At 36.2% G+C, this 21,626-nt stretch overlaps 1 protein-coding gene across 3 annotated transcripts in view; it reads right to left on the reverse strand.

Annotated features, from left to right (window-relative positions):
• The window catches only part of GULP1 (GULP, engulfment adaptor PTB domain containing 1), a 157,713-nt gene that overhangs the window by 68,183 nt on the left and 67,904 nt on the right, over positions 1–21,626 (reverse strand). For all 3 annotated transcript variants that reach the window (XM_009334981.1, XM_009334982.1, XM_009334980.1), the window contains exon 3: positions 8,774–8,835. In XM_009334981.1, the coding sequence (XP_009333256.1) occupies positions 8,774–8,835 (62 nt within the window). The remainder of the gene's footprint in view (positions 1–8,773; positions 8,836–21,626) is intronic.

The raw sequence follows: 21,626 nt of genomic DNA on the forward strand, positions 1-21,626 counted from the left end.
GGTTTCAGGTACCATGTTGTTAACCAGTGTACTCTGTTAATCACGCCATGCACACAAGCCTTCCTAACTGCAGACCATGCCAGATAAATCAATACTATGGAATCCCCTGCTGCGGATTTTCAAACTCAATGAAAACAATGCACACACCTAGGAGATCAAATCTTACAGTAGAAAGCTACAAAAAGCCTTGAGCCAGAAAGTTTCTCATATATATATATAAAAACTATGTGCCTCATAATCCAGAAGTCATATGAATTCCAGAAGTTTCTCATTCCAGCCCTTCTGCACCTCCAATTCCAAGATGAAATAGAGTAACAATATCCCATTCTTAAATTAAAACAAAACATACGGCTTAAAGTTACATCTAGGCCTGATTCCTCCCCGTATCTAAAGAAACTGAGAAATCTAGCAACAACCTGTGCTCCAGAAACTTTAGAATCCCAGTTCCTAATGCTAACCACAGCCCTCTACAACCAAGAGACTGGCTCTGTAGTAAGCAGCATTTTCCTGTATGGGCACACCAACAAGGCTAACTCTTCAGGCCCTGCAGAATAAATTAGGCCCTTGTAGTTTATTGTTTCCCTTAAGCTGCATTCACACTTTGAAGCTTAAACTAAACCTAACTTGAATGTCAAAGGTAGCTAGACCAACTGCTATGTTGTAGTAGAAATAGAAGCCTCTTAGTAAGACAGCAACATCAACTTTCCTCTTAAAGCCACGGGCCATGCAGCAATCAGCTAGACTGCATAACTCCCAAAAGCATCCCTGTATGACTTAACAGCTGATTGAGCAATCAGCTAGTCTGCACAATGCCTGGCACTACTCAGATACAAAAGGGAGTGTATGGAAGGTGGACATGGGGTCAGGCTACTTAGGAGAAATACAGAAACATTTTCCAGGCATGCAGGGATGAACTTGGGAAAGCCACATCTTAGCTGGAGTCGAAACTGGTCAGGGATGTGACAGGCAACGAGATGGTTAGGAAAATGGTCCACAGTGTATGGTTAAGGTAGCCCTTTGTTCAGCCTGAAGATGATGAGGCTGGTGTGTTTGTGCACACGCGTGTGTAAGGCTGAGTGTCACAAGCTGCAGCAAAAGAAATTACAACTAGAAATAAGAAAAAAATCACAATGACAGGGATTAAGTACTGGAACAGGTTGCCCAGAGGCTACGAATCTCTGCCCTTGCAGGTATTTAAAGCTCGATTGAGGCTCTGTTGTGTCTCACCTGATTTTGAAGTCAGTCCCGCTTTCAGAAAGGAATCAACTGGATCACCTCCAGAGGTCCCTTCCAACCTAAATTATTCTAGATTCTTACATTTCAATTCCCAAAGCAAATCCTAATACAAATGCAATGTAGCCAAAGGACAACTCTAATAGTCAAGGAATCATAAGGCATTCCATCCTTCTAAAATTGAGCATGTTTCAAAGACCAACAATGAGCTAAATCTCTTGCAGTTTTGTATTTTTAATCCAGATTATAGTTGTTAGATATTATATCTACATTGCCAAATAACTGATTCTAGAACTGTCTACCAAAAAAATGTGTCTAAAGCTGTTAGCTGTTTAAAAATAATTTTTCCGTGACGCGAGAACTGAAACTTAAGACTGCTCAAAGTCAGAGATGAGAAAAAAGACAATTAAGCAGCCTGGGTGCTATAAAGAATGGAAGTGAAGGCAATTTATGTGAGAGAAACAAACTGTTTGGATACAAAGGAAACTTAAAACTTGCTCATAACAGGAAACACTCCAGGGCTGTGATAGGTTCAATGCAGCTAGATCAGCTTCAATGCAGTCTAGGGGCTCTGTCCCAGTCCTGCTTCACTACACAGTTTTAATATATTACTTAATATATTACAGAGAAAGGGACTTAAAATACTTCTCAGATCCTATGCTGCATACACTATGATTAATTGATGAGATCAATTTTTTCTTCTTGCCATGAAATTATAGCTTCCATCTCTTATTTGCATTGCAAATCTGTTTCATACTTGTAACTGAAGTATGTCATACAGGACTTAGACATTTCAAGCAAAATGGAGCTTAGGAAGAGACCAAGGGATCATAAGCAGAACCTGAGAGAAGATGAGACCTCTGGAAAATAGATTAAAAGCTACTGTTTTGTCTTTCAGTTGCAATTTTTAATGTATTGAAAAACTTGACCAATATTTTTTATCTCACTCCCCCAATTAACTGATTTTTTTTTTTTTTTTTTAATTAGAAGCTACAAAAAATATTTCACTAAAACACATGTGCTCTACCGATCGCTTTTCCTGAGAGAGGAAAAGAAATGAAACATTATACACTATATTAAACTGTCTTGCATTATTTCAGAAGTTTTGAAACCTTTTTTGGGTTTTATTAGCTCTGAGTGGTCAAATGATGATGCCATGCCAAAAACGGATGTAGAGTGGGTGCAGCAAATAGGCTGTTTTCTGTGGTAGCAACCATGCTATTGCACAGTCTCCCCATACACCTGGGGAGAACTTTGCAATAGCACACTGCAATTGTGCTAGGTGGACAAAACTAAAAAGGGTATCAGCCCTTACACTGACTGTAGTTCATGTTTGCCTAAAATTAGCTGTAATATTTGTAGACTAAAAGTTAGGCATTAGATGAAGTACCTTTATGAATCTTGTCTCTGCTTTCAGTACATATATGTATTCATCTTCATACTCATCTATTACACTGCAGAATTAGCAGTATGTGTACCTGTAGCATCCAGATATAAACCACTTCCCACCCCTACCCCTCCACTCTGCAAGTGTTTACCACCTTGCCAAATTTTAATTACTTGGATCTAAGCATTCTGTCTCATGTATATGCCTCAAAATGATATACTTTTTTGCATTTATGTATGACAATGGGAGCTTCGGTCAAACCTAAAACTCTCTGTGCAAGCTACACACAAATGGACCTTAAGAAAGAAAAACTGGAATTGCTCATAAACTTCATTCCTTTCTTGAAGCAGATCATCTTCTGGAGAATAAGAGTGACCTGTAGAGCCTGAAGTTGTGCAGCTGGGTGTTTTACACATAACTGACAGAGGGCTATAGGCATCTGAAGAGATCATACACATGTCAAAACCGCACTGTTGCTATTCTGCAAATTCTTCTAAACTTCTCAGCCAGTGTTCAGTCATAGAAGATACCTGTACTCCAATTATAAACAAGCCACATTTTTCAAAGCTTTCAGATAAGCAATAGTAAATGGACATGAAAGACAAAACTCTAGGTGCAGATGCACACAGATACCATATGCCACATGCCTACTTATTGTTGCAAAATGATCTTGACATGCTGATGTGTAGGGGACACTGTGGGCTACTCAAGCATACGCAACATGCATTCATATAGTCTTTGAACTTGTGTGCATTCAGATGCAGATGAGATATACAACTGTCTGCAAATACTATTCAACTTCCATTACTGTACAGTGATACACTATTGACAGAAAGTGAGGGGTGGGTTTGTGCTCAAAAGACTGGACCAAGACTCAGGAGGTGCCGACTTAATTCTTGCCCCTTTACAAATTGGCTATGTAACCTCAGGCAAGACAGACTGACAGCTTTTCAAAAGCTCTCAGTACCCCACAGAGCCTTCCGAGGAACTAACAAATGTTCAGATTTTAAGGAAGCTGAAGTATTCACCAGTTTTCACAGAGACAAATGACAACAACTGAAACTACTTGATGCTGAAGAGTTAAAATGCAGCTCCCCTCCTTCAGCTACTGATATGAGATGATGTTTGTTGCTGTTGAAAGTTTAGATACAATCCTTTGGCATCAGAGTCATTTATTTTATAGGATATTTGTGGATATAATGCTATCCTCTCCTACCCTTCTCCCATTTTAAGTATGTAATCTTGTAAGCAAGATTTCCCTGAAGCAGAGAAGTCTGTTGACAGTACCCCTTGCAGACTCTAAATATTTTATGTTTTATTTACAGGATTATTTGTCTTTGGTATAATAAGCCCCAAGTTTAATGACTGTAATGTATCAGAAATAACTAAGAAGTTCAGATTTGCATTTCCTTGTAAAATTATGATTTTCTGCTTTCATATTTCATTTGGAAATTTTCACAATACTCATTTTTCTTGTGCTTAAACACCAAATTAATTATGATTATATCCAAGGCTTTTTGATACTCTAATGAAAGTTAATTGGAATTAAGTTATTAATTCTAATTATAATAAATTAAATGTAGGAAAATGAATTACTTCTTGTAATGCCCTCTTCTATTTCATTAGTTTCTAATTTTCAACATTTTCGTGCTCTGTTTGGAATATCTTGCTATATCTAACTTCACCACATAAATTTAAGTATACTTTTTAATAGCATACCTTGTATCTCTGTTTACTTGGAAAATCTATATACAATTTTCCCTTTGATATTCTTTCATTAATTATTTTTACTGATGTAAAACCATGCTCATTCTGTAGTATGTTGACTTGATAGAAAAAGAGAAATTGCTAGTATAGCTATAGCAACAAAAATCTGTAGTCAAGTGCAGTTTATGCCATGAAAACACAGCTTTACTAATACCATACACTAATGATAGTGATATGCAGATATTCAAAAGACATAATTGCACCTAGAGCCCTGCTATGGTAGTTACATCAATTAGAAGCAGTGTGATATTTTTTGACCTAAAATTCTTGTCCAAAATGCCTACTCCAGAAAAATATTATCTGCCATTCCTCAATGATAAAAAAGTTGAAGGAATAAGAAATTACATAAAGTTGAAAACCTAACTAAACTCTGTTTATGGTACTACTAAGATTAAGATTAATACTACTAGGTACTGCCAAGCAAGCTCTTTTTGCAGGGTATTTATTACTAATGCTTTTTTTTTTTTACCTTTACTACAGTTGCAATACAGGTCCAAGACATATATTGAATAATTGCGAGGAAAGATCATCCATGAAACTGCACAACAATTCACAATTAATTGTCATCAAAACCCCACAATAATACAAAGTAAGAGATGATTAACAGTCTTTTTTGGGAAAGCTTTGCTCATTTATCTTCAAAGTTTCAAATCTAAACTTCATCAAGAATCATAAATATGTACATGACAATAAACAAAGTTTTAAAATAAGTCTGAAGTAAACATTAGGACAGTAGCTGTCCCAGCACTAGGAAGCCATCACATCTCTTGGTAAAATAAACTCCCAAGGGTTTAACATGACACCACGTTACTATGTAAAACAGCAGCTCTTCAGCTTAACGTAAGGTCAAAGCTACTGACTCCATAGTATACCAGCAGCCAACATGAACACCAGGCTTGCAAAGCAGAACCTCTAATCTGCAAAATGGAAAGGTGTGCATGTGGAAATTTGATGTAAGTCGAAAAATAGCCAAGTGACTATAAAGGGGAATATACATACAATTTACTACAAAGAGACATAGTAAACATTGCTGGTTTGGGCAGTGGCAACTTTTTATTAGCAGAAAGACACCCCTTCAGGGTAGTATCCGTTACCTGATGACAACAATCAGTCCATTTTTAAGGTTGCAGTCAGATTCCATTAAAGTGTCACACTTTGATCACTTTTGTTTTGGAGAAAGGAAACTGGCCGAAAATCAAGAGAATTAACTTAAGGGCAAAAGAGAACTTTTTTTCTCTACAGTATGGAAAATTACACAAACATCTGTTCTTAGTTATGGAACGTTACAGAAAAAAGACGACACAAAAGAAATTTTGATTTGCCTTAGCATTTTATATCCTGGTAGTATGAAAATTGCCATGCTACTACATCTAAGTGAGTCCTGTATCCCTGTATTTGATAATATACTATCAAGATTCTAAATGATCTTTCGGGGGAAAAAATTACATGACCAATATGCTTTCATTTGGAGTGATATATTCAAAACAATATAGGATCAAAAACTGATGGCAAAATTCTGACTTCAGTAGGCCCAGATTTCACCTCCAGAGCATACTGAAATGTGTGGAGTCTTATCATCAGTGCCTTCAGCAAGACCGAGACTGGGGACATCAGTAAGATTAAAAAAAAAACAAAACCAACAAACAACAAACCCAAAACAACGATGACAGTAACAACAACAAAGTCACACATACAATCAACCCCCCCCGCCCCCAACCCCAGACCGCCATCAACTTACACCATACACGAAACCATGCCAAAACCCCGCAAATTTCAAAATAGCAAGCACCATAAGGACTGGGTGTGCTGGAAAGGAGAGAGGGAATCCAGATGCTTTTATATTTAAGGGCACCCTTATGAGACTCATGGCTCCTGGATTTTACTTTCAGAAGAAACAACTCTGCTCGTGTTTTCTTGCAAAGAAGATTATTGCCATAAATCATTCTGAGGGTGTATGTCCTAAGAAATACAAGACGTTACTAATTCTCTATTAAAAAGTCCTCTCCAATTTGTAGAAAAAAGGCCAGTTGTCTATATTGCAGGGCTCTTTTAATTTCCAGTTAACTTTGCTAGGATTTTTTTTTTAATAAGATAACAGTCAACTCATGAACTGTATTTTATCAACAAGCTCTCTTTAATTCTTAAAGAAGTCGTAGGAATCAAGCAAGCAAAATCCCATCTTTCCAGTTGTTCTTAGTAAGCTCTCCTTTTTCTGATCATCTCAGAAGATTAGTGTCAGAGAAATGATTTTTGTCTCTTATAAAGAAGAGAAAGCAGTATTTTTCATCCATGGTAATTTGCATTCAAAAAACTAGGTAGCAGAATACAGCTCACTTGCCCGTGGAAGAAGAACATCTCTGCTATTGCTTTCCATCAAATTGATTTGATTTTCTGAACCTGTCATTCTTCACTCACATAATTACCTTTTGAAATAAATCAGGTGAAGTGTTGTCTTTTCCTCCCAACAAATATAAGAGTTACATGAATAGACTGTTACAGAATTGGAAGTAGAACAATATGAAAATTTGAAAAAAAAAAATCAATGAGTCTTTTTCAATACTTGCTTTATGAATGCTTTCTGAGATTTTAATCATTATTTCACAATGTAGTTACAAGATATGAAATCAATGGGATATTTTAGTTAAAAAACCAAAACGTTAGAAAACCCAAATGAGGTACTACTAGGTACATGCTTTCCTCTTAAAAAGAAAAATATTGCAAAACTTAACGAAAATGGTACTTGAGAATTGAGGTGGAAACATCATCTAGATTTAATAATGTTGTTATGTCTGCATATGCCAGCTAAAAGCTGGCAATTAAATAATAATTTTCTACTGTGATCCAAATGAAAAAATGGGTAAACTTTTTTTTTAAAAAAGCATATGCCGCAGTACGCTGCAGCTTCCTGCAAATATTCTGACAGACCTTAGAGGCCAACAGCATGGAGGTCGAGGAGGCCCTGTAAGGTCAGAACCCACATTAAAGAGAAGCAGAACTGGAGAGGACACTTGGGCATATGTTAGCCTAAACAAAAGGAAAGACTTTTTTGAAGGCTGAAAACAGACTTCCTTTGGATAGGAATTCCCCATCTCTTTTTTCTACTCCAGAAGTTGTTGATGCTGTTGTTTCTATGGTTATCACCACCATATCACTGTTTTCTTTATTCTAATTTTTTTTCTGCATAGCTGTACTGACACCTATTCACAAGATATGCTCTTAAGACAGATAATGGGACACGAAAGGTGAGGGAGGTTTCTTTTTTCTCTTGAAGTAAAGACCACAAACAAACAGACATTGTTCAGTGCATTAATAGAATTCATAGCTTCAGCTTGCTCTTAAAACAGATGGCACAGTCACCCCAGCAAGTATTCCACCCTCTCAAAAACTGTAATATAAAAGCCAAGGTGTCTGGCAAGGCTATACAGTTAAATGGTAATACATCCTTTGGTCAAAAATTCAGTTTGAGAGCACACAGAATAAAAACACGTTCACCTGGCAACTAGCAGAATGAGACTTAGATTTCCACTACAAACACTTGCTCACTGTGTGGCAATACTAAGTGAAAGAAAATTGCAAACGCAACAGCAGGGAATACCAGTATAGGAAACCGAGTCCTGGCCTGTGAAATAATTTTTATTCTTATATTAAAAAATACCAATCATACAAGAACTTTATCCAGAACAGACCACGGTGGAATCTTATTGAATTATCCTCCCAGTTTAGGCAAGTAATAGCCAATTACTCAGTTTACTCTGAGTTATGCCGATTGCTGCGTATTCCCTCCTCCTTTTAGCAAATAATTTTCTAAGTTGTTATTCTGGGAAGATGCATTTCCTGTGAACAGATGTCATTAGACTAACTGAAATATTATTGTAGAATTACAATACTGGGATAAAAAAAAGCATGAGTAAGACTTCTGGTTTTACCGTGCAAAAATTCCATTATTATTCTACCATATTTCCAGAGTATTTGACACTTCAATATATCCAGCAGATAGGATCGTTACTCATTGCCTTTGCTATTGTTCAAAAGAAGTTTGTGCTATTAATTTTAATTTTTATAGTACTGTAAGCATGCAGCCTGATGTTAAACTCCTTTGCACTCAAAATTTCCATCCATTTAGCATCCATTAAAAGGAAACAGAGCATCAAGCAGAAGAGGAACACTGGTTTGCTTTCTAGAAAACCATCAAATAATTCAGAACAAGAATCAATTGGCCATTATCTAAGAAATAGAAATTTTTCATCTGCAAAACAGACATCTACTAAGTTTTTCTTCTCTATTTCATTCGGCTAATTCATGTCTCTGCAGTTTTCAAATGAAAAGCAAGATAGAATGCACTATGTTCTAAAGGTAAGAGGACAAAATAACTTCATATTTTCTTACCTTTGCATTATAGGGAATGTAATGCTTTGATAAGGCTTCAGGAGTGTGCATCCATGTTTTGTCTACAGAAAAGCAAAATAAAAGAAGCACTGAATAGGTTATTCAATTGTTAATTTAACTGTTACAGTATCTATCTGGAAAACATCAACAACCCTCCTTTTACTCAGATAAGTATCTGTCTGAAGTAGTTCTTGGGGCTGGAGGGAAAACACATTATATCTCACAGCTTCCCAAACATTTACATGAAAGAATCTGGTGACTTCTCTTGGGCACATTTCCCATTTTCACCAACTTGATTTACCATAAGAATTCCAACTTCTCTCCCCAAACATATTTATTGGTCTAAGGTTGTTTGCTGTTTCTGCCTCAGGTCAGTATTTTCCGCATCCTGCTGTTGTTGTTTAAAGCACTGACTGCATGTTGTGCTTCTAATGATGTTTTTTTTATTAATTATGTGCTTTTTTGATGAATTATCAAGATATTAAAGGGACAAAAGAAATAATTTTGGAAAAATTATCCAAGTGAAAACTGATAGAAAAGCGCCCTAATCCTTCTACAAGAGAATAGAAGCAAGTCAGATTGTGGTAACTGATTCAGAAGTTTAGATCTTCTTCAATCTTTCCTTACATATCCTAAATGAATTTGCATATTTTCCCTTAATGATTTTCACATCATAAGACTGTGCTATTGTCTTACCTGTCCCGCTGCATATTTCATACAGTGACATGATGAGTTCATAATTGTGAAATACATCTTCTCTCTTTCTTTTTAATGGCCATTTAGAATGTTCTACATAATTTAAGGTGGAACTCCAAACATTAGAAAAAACTTTTTATTAGAAGTTTAGAAACCATTTTTTAAAAAGTTTTTTAATTTGAAAGCATTTAAGAAAAAAAGTACGATGTTCCAAAATACTTAGTTGTATTACCAACTGCATGAGAGATTCTGTAATACTTAGTATTTTATACTCCACACATTCAATATTTAGTAGTGTTTCTAACATGAGACTACTCCTGTTTTAATTAGCATGAATTAAAGTCACAAATCTAGAACTTTATTGAATTAAGTAACAGAATAATAGCTTAAAGCAAAACTCTACCCTTGGATATTCAGAGACAATTCCCTTTGCCCTTAACGGGAATTGCAGTTATAGCAATTACTAACTTTTTCGTTAGTTACACGTAAGACCAATAAAATCCTGTTCTCTTCAAACTGTACAAGAGCAAAAGCTGTGACGTTTCTTGACACTAAACCAATAACTAAATATTTTTGAGTATACAGAAGCAAGAAAACTGTTAAGCAGATATTCACCAGTCACCACAGTAACAGGATCAAAACTGCAAAGCTTGAGGAAATTTTTTTCTTTAAGCAAATTTCATTCTAGATGACAGTAATGTTCAGCTCCATTACTGAAGAGTGATATTATCACTGCTTAATTAAGGAAGCATGGTTTGTCCATTCAGTGGCACCCAGGAGTACGATTATGCACTGAAGTGGTTCTTCCTTTCAGTTGTGGCTTGTGATTGGAATATTGGAACAGAGAACCACATTCATTTCCCAGAATATTTTAAGACCTGAAGCCTGATCTCCGTTTTGAGTACAGTATCAAAAGCTGATGTTATCCACAAATAAAAAGTAACAATCACTGTGAATTAGGAATGTTAGAATAAAGCCTGACAACCCAAAAGATAAATCGCAAGCATTCCATTTCAAGTTGGTGCACTGCTGAAGGCCAGACAAGCAGACTGGTGATGGGGCTTGACTGCAAGTCCCAGACACAGAGGAAGCTGGCACATAAGGCAGGACTGCTTTCTGTCCCATCATACTTATTGCAGCAGAGTGAAGACCTGCGCAGTGCAAATTTCAACTCCGAAATATGCATTCACATTACTAATGTCAGTGTTTTGTTTACCTATTTCTTACACATCAACTGTTTGGTGTATTTATAAATACATAAAGGAAAATCTAATAAAAATGCTCCAAAATAAAACATTTAATCTCAAAAAATAACAACAAAAAACCCCAAGCCAAACAGTCTTCCACTCATTTCAGTGCCTAGTACTGGCACAAACAAGTAATAGGGCTGTAGCTTCTAAAGGAATTTTACAGGCAGACAATTGACTACACAATTGTGTAGTAAACTAACAGTTTACTGTTAATACTGTTAATAATAAAACTATTAACTACTGTTAATAGTAAAACTAACTATTCTTGCAAATGTTTCCTCCTCCCTTCTTCCATCCCCAAGCAGGGCAAGTTCAAATCTGAAAAAAAAGTGATTTAACTTGGGAGCCAAGTTTGAAATGCTGGTCTTAATTAAGCAGCTAGCAATCTTTCCAATATTATAATTAGGTACAAAGCTTTACCTTAAAACTTCTTTGTGAAGTCATCCACTTGCCTACCAACATCAAACAGTAATGCTATAGGGATTCCAGCAAGGAAAAACACTGCTAGGAAGGTGTTTCCATAACTGTTAGTACCCCTAGTTAGGAAAAGATGAGGAAATATGGATGGATATTCTCAGCTCAAAAGGAAATCAGTAACTTAGCAGGGTACCAAAAAGATGCTTGAATTCTACGAGTCTTGTGCCATTGATTAAAACAGTGAGTCAGCAAGCAGCATTTCCAACATCCAGATGTAGATCCGCAGACACTGTGACATAGGTATTTTGTATAAGGTATAGGTTTAAGTTTTCCATTGACATTGGAAGCCCATTTCCTAGAGGCAGGTAATAATTACAGAGTGGTGGCACTTTCAAAAGAACTCTTTAGTGCTAAACAAAAATCAATACAAGGCAAAATTCACACTGATAGCAAAGACATGCAAAAAATCACGCAAGCTATTACGGGTAAGTTTGTTACCGGCATTTCCTTCTGAATTGTAAGCTCTAATTTTGGACTTACGCGACTCTCAGCAGCTGTCTGAAATACTGCTTAGAGTTAGTTTGATTTTACAGCAGTTGAAAAATGTTAAATTTCAGACATTTTGCATCCAATAAACCAGAAAAATATGAAAAAAGAAAACCTATAAAACAGGCATTCATTTAAATACCTGATGTAGATGTGGCTTGTGGTTTGCATGATCCCTCACTTTTAAAATTAATTTTAAACAGGTTTTCACAGCTTAGTACTTAATTATTCATTCTGAAGCAACAAACAAAATACGAAACCCTACAATGAAAATCACAGTTCATATTATTATTAGTTATATAGCAGCAAGAGTTCTAGATACTTCATAGATAAATAAAACAGTGAGTCCTAAAGAAAAGACCAAAAGCCTAGATAAAACCGAACCTGACAGCTGCATGCATCTAACATAACAACAGTAGAAAGTGAAGAGAGACTCGTGCTATCACACCAGGTGAAAACTGCAGTTATTTTAGATCTTGTCTGAAGCTCTTAATCTAGGTTGCCTTAGCAGTTACATTAAATTTTAAGTGTCCAGTTATTTTTTGAGAATTACGAGTTTGAGCCATCCAGAGTCCATTAAAACCTAAGTAGAGTTTAGCTTGAATGAGGTATGAGAGATTCTAAGAGGTAAAAGCCTAAGCATGTGGTGGTTTTGCCAAACATACTGGCACTGCGTGGGAGAAAAAATGGTAAAAAGGATCACCGTTCAAAATTCAAGGGCACAGGGTAAGCCACAGCCCTGCTTAAAGAGAGTTAGTAATCCTGTAACCTCTACACAACACGTCTTCATGTGCATGGCATGCTAACTGTGCGGCACAGGCTTTTAGAGAGCCCCTATAAGCAGCAGCACAGCATCCCATCTAGTTTTTACGAGAATTTGACTTGGGTGGAGAGCTTCTCAGGTTTTGCTCCCTGCCAGCATATACTCGTCTGCTAAGGGCAGTGGGAAAACTGCATGAAATTAACATTTGGAAGACCTGGGGTTTGACAGACAGACTTGCAAGGGTGGCGGCAGGGGGTTGGGCACTTTCATGGTCAGAGGATTAACTGTGCTCAGAATCAAGACTTCACTCCTTTCTAGTCCCCCTCGAATCACGCCAGCCCCTTTCCATTATAAAGGAAAGATTCCTTTACAATCTGCATTTCACATCAAATGCTTGGTCATCACACAATCTGGGAATACCAGTGCGAGCCATTTCAGAGGCCTCAGCAGCTCAGCGCCGGGGAAGAGGAACGTGCTGACAAATCACATGCTGAAGTCAATAGCCTCGGGGACTTCATAAAGTATCCAGAACAACTGTGCTGCACTTAGCGGAGGATGACACTAGGTTAAATAACAGCACAGCTGACCATTTATCTACCAAAAAGGAAAGCAGTAACAGTGCCAAGAAATTGTTCTCCCTTTGAGATGAATTTCTCCACACATTATTGCCAACAGATATTACAGAATGGATTTAGTAGAGAGGCACTGATGAACTATTTTCTAAATGGCAAAACAATGCTCAACAGTGCAGGTTTAGTTAACTGCTTACCTAAACCCCACTCTCATTATTAATTCATGCATGCTAAGAATGGCTCTACTTAACTACATTTCCAAAGCATTTATCAAAGCATATGAGACCTAGTGGCCATTCCATTTAATATGATGAACAGAGAAAGACTCTGATTTTAACTTTTTTTTTAGTGCCACAGTGAAAATACAGTCATTTCTAGAAGGTAAAAAAAATAAAGCCTTTATTCTTTACTGAATCAAAATCTCTTTGACATCAATGGATGTCTTCCTTGCTAACAGAAGAGGAGAAATCTTGGAACTGTCTTTTCTTCCTGCTTTACAAAACTTGCTATGGAAAGAAAGATCTTATGTGACAATCAGCCTAATAACAGTCTCCTGAAGAAGAGAGCATCCCACGAGATCAGTGATATATCTAGGTATTAATGCCTCAGGGAACAAATAGCTTATTTGCTTCAGTGTGTGTATATACGTATCTATATCTTTCATTTTTCCTAGATTATCTATCTATGTATAAATAAAGAAAACCTTCACAATGGGACGCACAAGAATTGTCGCCCAGTTAAATCATTTCCTTTATCCTGCACTGCAACAGAAACAGGCAGGTTCTCACAAACCTCACTTATGCTAGTCAGACAGCAAGGTAGAATCTGTCCTCTTGACTATTGCAGGCAAGGAACGAACTGATACGCTGAGCCACGAGACTTAATGCCTGTTACTAGAGTTTTCATCTGAATGCAGTATTAAATAAACATAAATCTACCCATATTCTTCCATAATTCAGCTAGAGTATTTGTTCCAACCACCATTAGAGGAATCACTGAGTACAATCTGTGTGTCTAATAGCAGTAATTTATTAAAGTTATTACCAGGTTACTATGATTAAGCAACTGAAATTACAAGTCGGACTCTGCCCTAAGCACATACAGGCAAATACCCATCAATATACATAATTAAAAAAATAATTACTTTTGTTATTTCTTTTTCTTCCTCTTTTTGCAAACATAAAATGTTCTTTGGAGGCCTATTTATTCTTTGCCAAGACAAGAGAGCTGTATCTCCCTAGAACATAGTGAGCTTTGCAGAATGCTTCGCCTTTCTGTGTCCTTCTCCCATAATACTTAGCACCTTACGAATGGTTTTAAATAGCTGATTACTAAAATAGCAAAATTATATCACAGAATGCTGGGTTGGCATAGTTACAAAGTGAAAAAAAGTCTAGTATTTGCATTTCCTCCAATAGTAACACTCACTGCATAACCTACGCATTTTATATACTATATATTTTGAAGATATGGATGCTAGTATGTAGGTTTTGACAAGAAAGGAAAATAGGATCAAAATAATATTAGTGCAACTAACCAGTGATTAGCAGATCTTTACTTTTGCCTTTCTAACTTGCTGATGTTAAGAACTTTTAACAAGTTCAGCTTCCTAAATCAAAGGGAAAAACATGAAAAAAAAATCTGAACTATTTAGCCTGTACCTCTTATGTCTCCTTGCCACAAGAGCAGCTACACTGTGTCTTTGATAAAAGCTTCTAGTTTAAGTTGAAAAAGAGATTACTGGTATAGCATAATTTATTTTAAATTATCACATTTTCACAAGTTTTCACTAAGAAGTATGTACCGATCAAACCTCCAACTCCACCTTTCACTTTTGGAGTCAGAATTCAGCCAACTATTCCAGTATAACTATAAATAAATTTGGAAAACTATCAATTAAGCTTGTCAAAAATTGAAATTCTTCGAAAACCTGCCTTTTTAACAAACTGTTAAAGTAAGAACATTACGTGTGTTACTTTGGTAGGGCAAAACAACGGAAAAGGAACAGAAATGGGAATCTCAATAGAGTTAAAATAGAATTTTAATTTTCTAATTCAGGAATATTAAAATAATGTAATAGAAAAATTTAATTGGAACTTTTTTTTTTTAAATGCCAATAAACTGGAAAGAGAAGAAAGGAGTGGCAGCAACCATTCAGAACAACTACAATATGCATATCTGTAGCTTCCTCTTGCTTATGTACCTAAGGTACATCCTTTTATGTACCTAAAGATTTTGATTTCACAAAATAGTATTTTCTCAAGTGACATATTTTGGATGTTCTTTGCAATTTTCCAACAGCTTTATAAGACAAAGGCCTATAAAATGAAGTAGTCATTGTGATTCCTGTCAAGGCATGGTTGGTACACATCCAAATTTATTTCACACAGAATAATACATCTCACCTTTAATTAGACATTCATCCAGCTAACTAGCAGTATACCTATGTAACTCAAGCATTTAGGTTGTAGCTTGGGAAGTTACTTGCAGTAACTTCTTGGACAAGAACTCTACATCATACACTAGTAACAACTTACATAAGAATTTATTAGCTTGTAGATCTCAAAATATACGCTTGCCAAACCGCCATGCGAATCATTTAACATTCTGTAAATTAGACTGTATAAATTTTAATAGGGTAGAAACCAAAAAGCTTAAGACTCCTTCAATGCTGTTCCCATCCTAAAGTCAGTATTTAATGCTTTATGGTTAAGCAGTGCGCATATGTTCTTGAAAGGAGCTCCTTAAGTTTTGCAGAAGCAACAAATAGTTACTGTGGTAAATATCACTGTTAACTTGCCTAGAATATTCTTTAAAGCAGGTGATAGATAAGATTATTTCTGCAATACCTTTCCGAATATAATGCAGATAAAATAGCCAACAGGAAATTATTCTCCTATTCTCATGTTAACAGAAAGAAAAGAAAAATTAGGCTTATCTGTGCAGACCCAACATGAATCCTATGGAGAAAGTTTCCAAAGTGTACTCCTCATTTGTAGCTATGCATCCTCTAAAGACATACTTCAATCATTTTTTTTCCTTAACAATTAGATCTGTTCTTTCTGCTTTTACAATATAAATACATACACAGTTGCATACAAATGCATGCAAACACACACATGCTGCAGGACTACCCTATTCCTTGTCCCACCAACAGAAGACGATTTGGTCCTTACCAAATTAAGATAGAAAGCCTTCAACTCTCCTTGTTGGCATACTTGAAAGGGTACCTCCATAGCCTAATGAGAACAATAGTACAAACCATACTTAAAAAAAACATACTCAGTTACCAATCCAGAGAAGGGACTTGGCCACTGAATATTGGTTTTCCACATGACCCCATATTTCAAAACCCAAGCAGCAGTATTTGGAACACACAAAACCTCTTTCTGGAGGTACTACAAAAGTATTAAGATAACTGATTTTTGTGTTAAGTGAGACTAACTGAATACAGAAATATCTGATACACAAAAAAGCACCCTTTTTTCCTCCCAAACATTGCTCTTGAAAAAATTCTTATTTAAAAAACTCCTACAAACACATCAAGCAGCAGTTTTTTGGGGGTGGGGACACAGGAGGAGATTTAGACCTATTTTTGTTTTTGTCCTGGAAGGTGATGAGTGCTTTTATGAAAGGACAAAGTGCAATCACAAGAATATCCAAATACCACAATGAGGAAGATTGTGACTATTTATGTGCCTTTAAAGTATATGAGTATCTACTCTTTCTTTATGTTTTTTATCATTACTGTTAATGTGGAAGTCCAGCACACAACAGCCTGTTTGTTTAAACCACCGATGTGAAATATACTCTCTGACAGAATGAAAGTATTTGCTTTAGGACTATACTTATCCCCTTCACCCTTTTGGGGCTTCACCTGTTGTCTACTCATTCAGAAAAAGAAATATAAAATAAAACATTTGTCACCTCTGGAATGCAGCATAAGTTTACAATAAAAATAAAGATCATATTATAGCCAGTCCATTCACATAAAAGAGCATCCTATAACCTTTGGATGCATTTTTTTATATGTCAGACCCTGCCCATTAAATACATCTGTCTGCACTTTCATAAATGAGACTCTAAAAGCCATTGCACAGAAATGTTATTGCTGAAACTTCTGATTTATGACAGGCTATTACTTCAATATATTCCATTTAGCATTATGAATACCATCTAGATCTCATGAGCTGATAACGTGGCATCAATTACCAACCTTACGAACTGCTATCATATGGAAAAAAAAATTAGAAAATTCAGATTCCCGCATACAACAGCAGCTCTGGCATTGAACTTTGTGCCATATGTAAACTAAGGCTGACATTTATTCTGGGATGAAGGAGGACCATTGGGGTGTAATAAAGAATGAATTAAATTCAACTGTGATTTACACCCTCTACAACTTCACTAAGTGCACTGGATTTCACACATTGTAATTCAGTACTAAATTTAGCCCAAAGTAGAGATACATACCTACATTTTTAGCACTATTTTGAGACACAAGAAGTTTCACTCTTTTGCTCCCAGAAGGTTTGGATTACAGTCATTCCATATTTAGAAATGCCTCTCTCTAGAAGGAACAGTAGTTTTCTTTCACATTTCTGATGAGGCAAAAGCCAACAAATACTAGTTAACTTTTGTTTACTTATATGCACCAGTTTTTATACTAATGGCTTTGAATGGAAGGCCGCAGAATCAGTAAAATGTGCCTCAGAGAGGCACCTCCGTTCACTAAAAAAATAACCAAAACAAAACAAAAACCCCGTAGTTAATGCTTTTTGTTTTATGTATATACATTACCTGTACACACAATCACATATAAATTAAGGACAAATAGGTAATTCAGTTTAGATACCAATACACTAATAATGAGAAAAATTTACATGAAAATATAGCATTTACAAAGATCTCTTACAGGAGAATTACATTAATAACCCTAAATTACTTAAGAGAGACTGAAATTATCAAGATGCAAACATATTTCAAGATGAACAGACTTTGATCTGCACTACAGACGTTTCGCACTACAACACTTCAAAGTTAGCATGCTACCACACCTGACTTTAAAGGAAAAATTAAGAGGACTCTTCAGAAACCATGACCCATACCTGGATCAGATACAAAAGCAAGCTCCTGACACTGTGATAGATACATAAATGTTATCATAAGTTTTGTCATAATAACAAAGCAGCAAGAACACATACAACGTTGTTCTTGAATTTGCTTTTGTGGGAGAAGAAAAGAGATCCTTGGAAAAAGATAATCTATAAAAACTACTTCAATAGAGTATACTGCACTCATTGATCAAGGAATGGAAAACAGAATATATATTTTTGTACAGTTTGTACAGTCATATAATATTGCTACAACAGAATATTTTCTCCACACATACGTAATTGTGGAGTCCAACCAACTTCTACCGAAGTCAACAGAAAGGCTATTTTAGTTTGAACGAGTACTACATTTTTTCACATTAAAACATGCAACTTCAGCAAGTGCTGATACCAGCTTTAAACCAAAAATTATCTTTTTTTGTCAGTATTATTTCATAAAGTTTGTTTCCCTGTTATACGAGCTCATGCCTAACTGATGAGAACAGATATTACAACCTGGACTGCAAAAAGATGCCATTTATTTAGGATTGCTTGTGTACTTCCTGAAACAAGCTGAATTTGCTTAAACTTCACACTTTCTTATATTTTTTTGTTGTCATTATCAGGATGAAAGATGAACAGTTTAATTTTATTCATCTTCAGTTGGAGATTTAAGCACATCAATTAAGCCTTCAATTAAAATTACTATCAGCTAAATAAAAATAAATACAGCTAAAATGCAAACATAAAATGTCCAGGTTAGAAGTTCTGGTTTGTGCAAAATCTCTGGGAGTCAGACAGGCAATGACTGTACCAGCTGTTTTTAAGGCCAGAGTACTCAGTACACCTTGTCAGTGGACGTGGCTGTTTCATGCTCAAATCACGGCCCTCAAAAATAAACTTACACCAAGTACTTGCACTTAGAAGGAAAGTTCTGCTGTTTGAATCAGGTGATGGAGCAAGAACCGAGCTTTTCAACGAGCACAGCACAGTCCGAGTCATTCTAGTCACCAGCTTACCTGGTTCAAGAAGGTAAGGAGCTATGGCACTAGCTACTACATTCTGTATATGCTTTGTATTGAAAGGCTAGTACAGACTGATCGTGGCAATGAGGATTAGAGGACACTTATTCTGTAAGTCTGCACAGTCCAGATAACCTTTGACTATTGTGAAAGTACCACTTATATCTGTTTAAATTCCCCTCACAATCCTACATATTTGAGACTGTTGTTTATGTAGCTCCAAGGTAACAGACTGATGCAAACTTGTAATTAGCACAAACCCTACCAGCACAGCCACCAGGAGACTAATTTGGATTTAGAGAGCACTGCTAGGGAAGTCACAGCACTCACGTAGTTAACTCCTCAAAATATCCATGCTCTTGTGAACAGGAGACACCCACAAACAACCCCACCAAACACAGGCATGGAAACTGTTGTATCTCTGAGGTCTGGGAGTAAAATCTGGAAATACAATAAAGGAAGTTCAGCAACTGAACCTGTTTGAATCTGCTCTTAAATGCGGTTACTAGATGCAAACGTTGATACAGCCAAGCTTTTTTGAACTTCAATTGGCACGAAAAATATGTAATTTTCACTTATTCTTGACAATTGCTTAACTGAAATTCGTGTTTTTCCTAGGATACGAGAATGGAAATGTGTGCATTATTATGAGTAAAATAAATGGATGTCAGTATTTAATTCTTCTCGTCGCTTAAGTTCTGAATAATTTTTAAGAATCCACAATAATTGCACTTCACTGTGCCTGACAGCTTCTTTTATGGTACTTTTTTCTTATTGGGGTAAAGAGAATAGCACATAAAATCAACTGAACAACAAAGCAGATGCCCTTGAACACAGTGAAATTCCAATTATTCAGGTGAGGCCAGTAGGAATTTTCTTACGAAGAAGTAGTGAGAACAGAAAGGAATTAATCCAGACCCCTCAAATAATCCCAGATACCCGAGGATACAACTTACGATTTGACCATAAAGGCATGATGCAGACACTGGCAAGAACAATGAGAATTAGTGAAAGAGCATCTTAGTGCTCTGGGTGCAAGTCAAAACACTGAGGAAATATCCCATAAAACGCAACTGGTCTGTTTCTGAAACATGGCAGGCCAAGTTTCAAATATTATGACAAGTCATTAAAGAAGAGGGGAAAAAAAAAATATTGTCACCTAGACAAAACAAAATCTACAAACCCCAAGCTCCTTTCCCAGTTGTGATAAATTAATCCACAATTAAAGAATATTGAAATGGTCTCTCAAATTATTTGGAAGAAGCTAGGCAACACTATTAAGCAGCTGGTAGGTACAGATCTCGATAGAGGTGTTACAAATATCCACACAAGAAAATACATCAGTGCTTATGACGAGCATGGACTACGGATTTTCGCTTGTTTCCTCAGCATCCATCATGCTACTGGGGTATCAAATGATCTTTCATCGGGTTTTGTAGCCTTTGTGAATAAGCATATCTTCCTTTTGTGATCAAGCTACATCTGCTGATATCCTGGACTACTTATGTTATCTCGATTCATCTGGCTTTAACAAATAAATGTACTACACATGGAAGGATGCAGTCATGCTATCATTTCGTGTTGGTATAAGGTATGGCAGATTCCTTTTATTTCCAGCTTTGATATCGATACCAAAGCAGGAATTCTTGTTACATAAACAAAACAGTTACACTTACTCCAATTGAGTTTACACCTAGTTATTAAAGCGGTGGCTCTAGCTCAGTGAGTATCACACTAAAGGATCTTTAGAAGAAAACATGAAAAATAAAGAAATTAGACCTACTGAATATTTTCTACATTACAAACAAATGGGGAAAATAACAACAAAGCTGTCAGTAAAAAAAGCTGCATCTCTAATGCTCCATCTAAAAACTCATGTTTAATCATAAACAGACCATGAAAAGAGAATGAGCAAGCCAGAAGAGCAACACACATAACTGAATATTTAGTAGTTTGATATTCTTTTGGAAAGCATACCATTTCAGATTGCTACAAATTCAGAATAGCTTCTTAAAGCTAAGAGATACTCTGCTGCATGAGATACTTAAAGTATATTAAATACGGTTTTCTAAAATAGCTTCTTCAAGAATAAGACCCAATGAATATATATAATAAATACAGAAGTCACTAACTCTTCACAAGTTCTAAAACCCTCCAGCACATCCTTTGGTGTGTGCAGGGGAAAAAAGCGTGTGTATTTTTTATACATATATACACCACCCACCCCCCCAATAAAGAAAATATTATTAAATTCATCAGAAGTCTTACAATCCAGAAAGCTCTATAACTATCAGTCAAGAATGCTTTGCTTTGCTCTTCTGCCCATTTATAGAATCATAGAATCATTAAGGTTGGAAGAGACCTCTAAGATCATCGAGTCCAACCGTCAACCCAACACCACCATGCCCACTAAACCACGTCCCTAAGCGCCTCATCTACCCGTCTTTTAAATACCTCCAGGGATGGTGACTCAACCACTTCCCTGGGCAGCCTG

The sequence above is a fragment of the Pygoscelis adeliae genome, unplaced genomic scaffold, assembly GCF_000699105.1.
Source record: "Pygoscelis adeliae isolate BGI_AS28 unplaced genomic scaffold, ASM69910v1 Scaffold212, whole genome shotgun sequence".
Lineage (NCBI taxonomy): Eukaryota > Metazoa > Chordata > Aves > Sphenisciformes > Spheniscidae > Pygoscelis > Pygoscelis adeliae.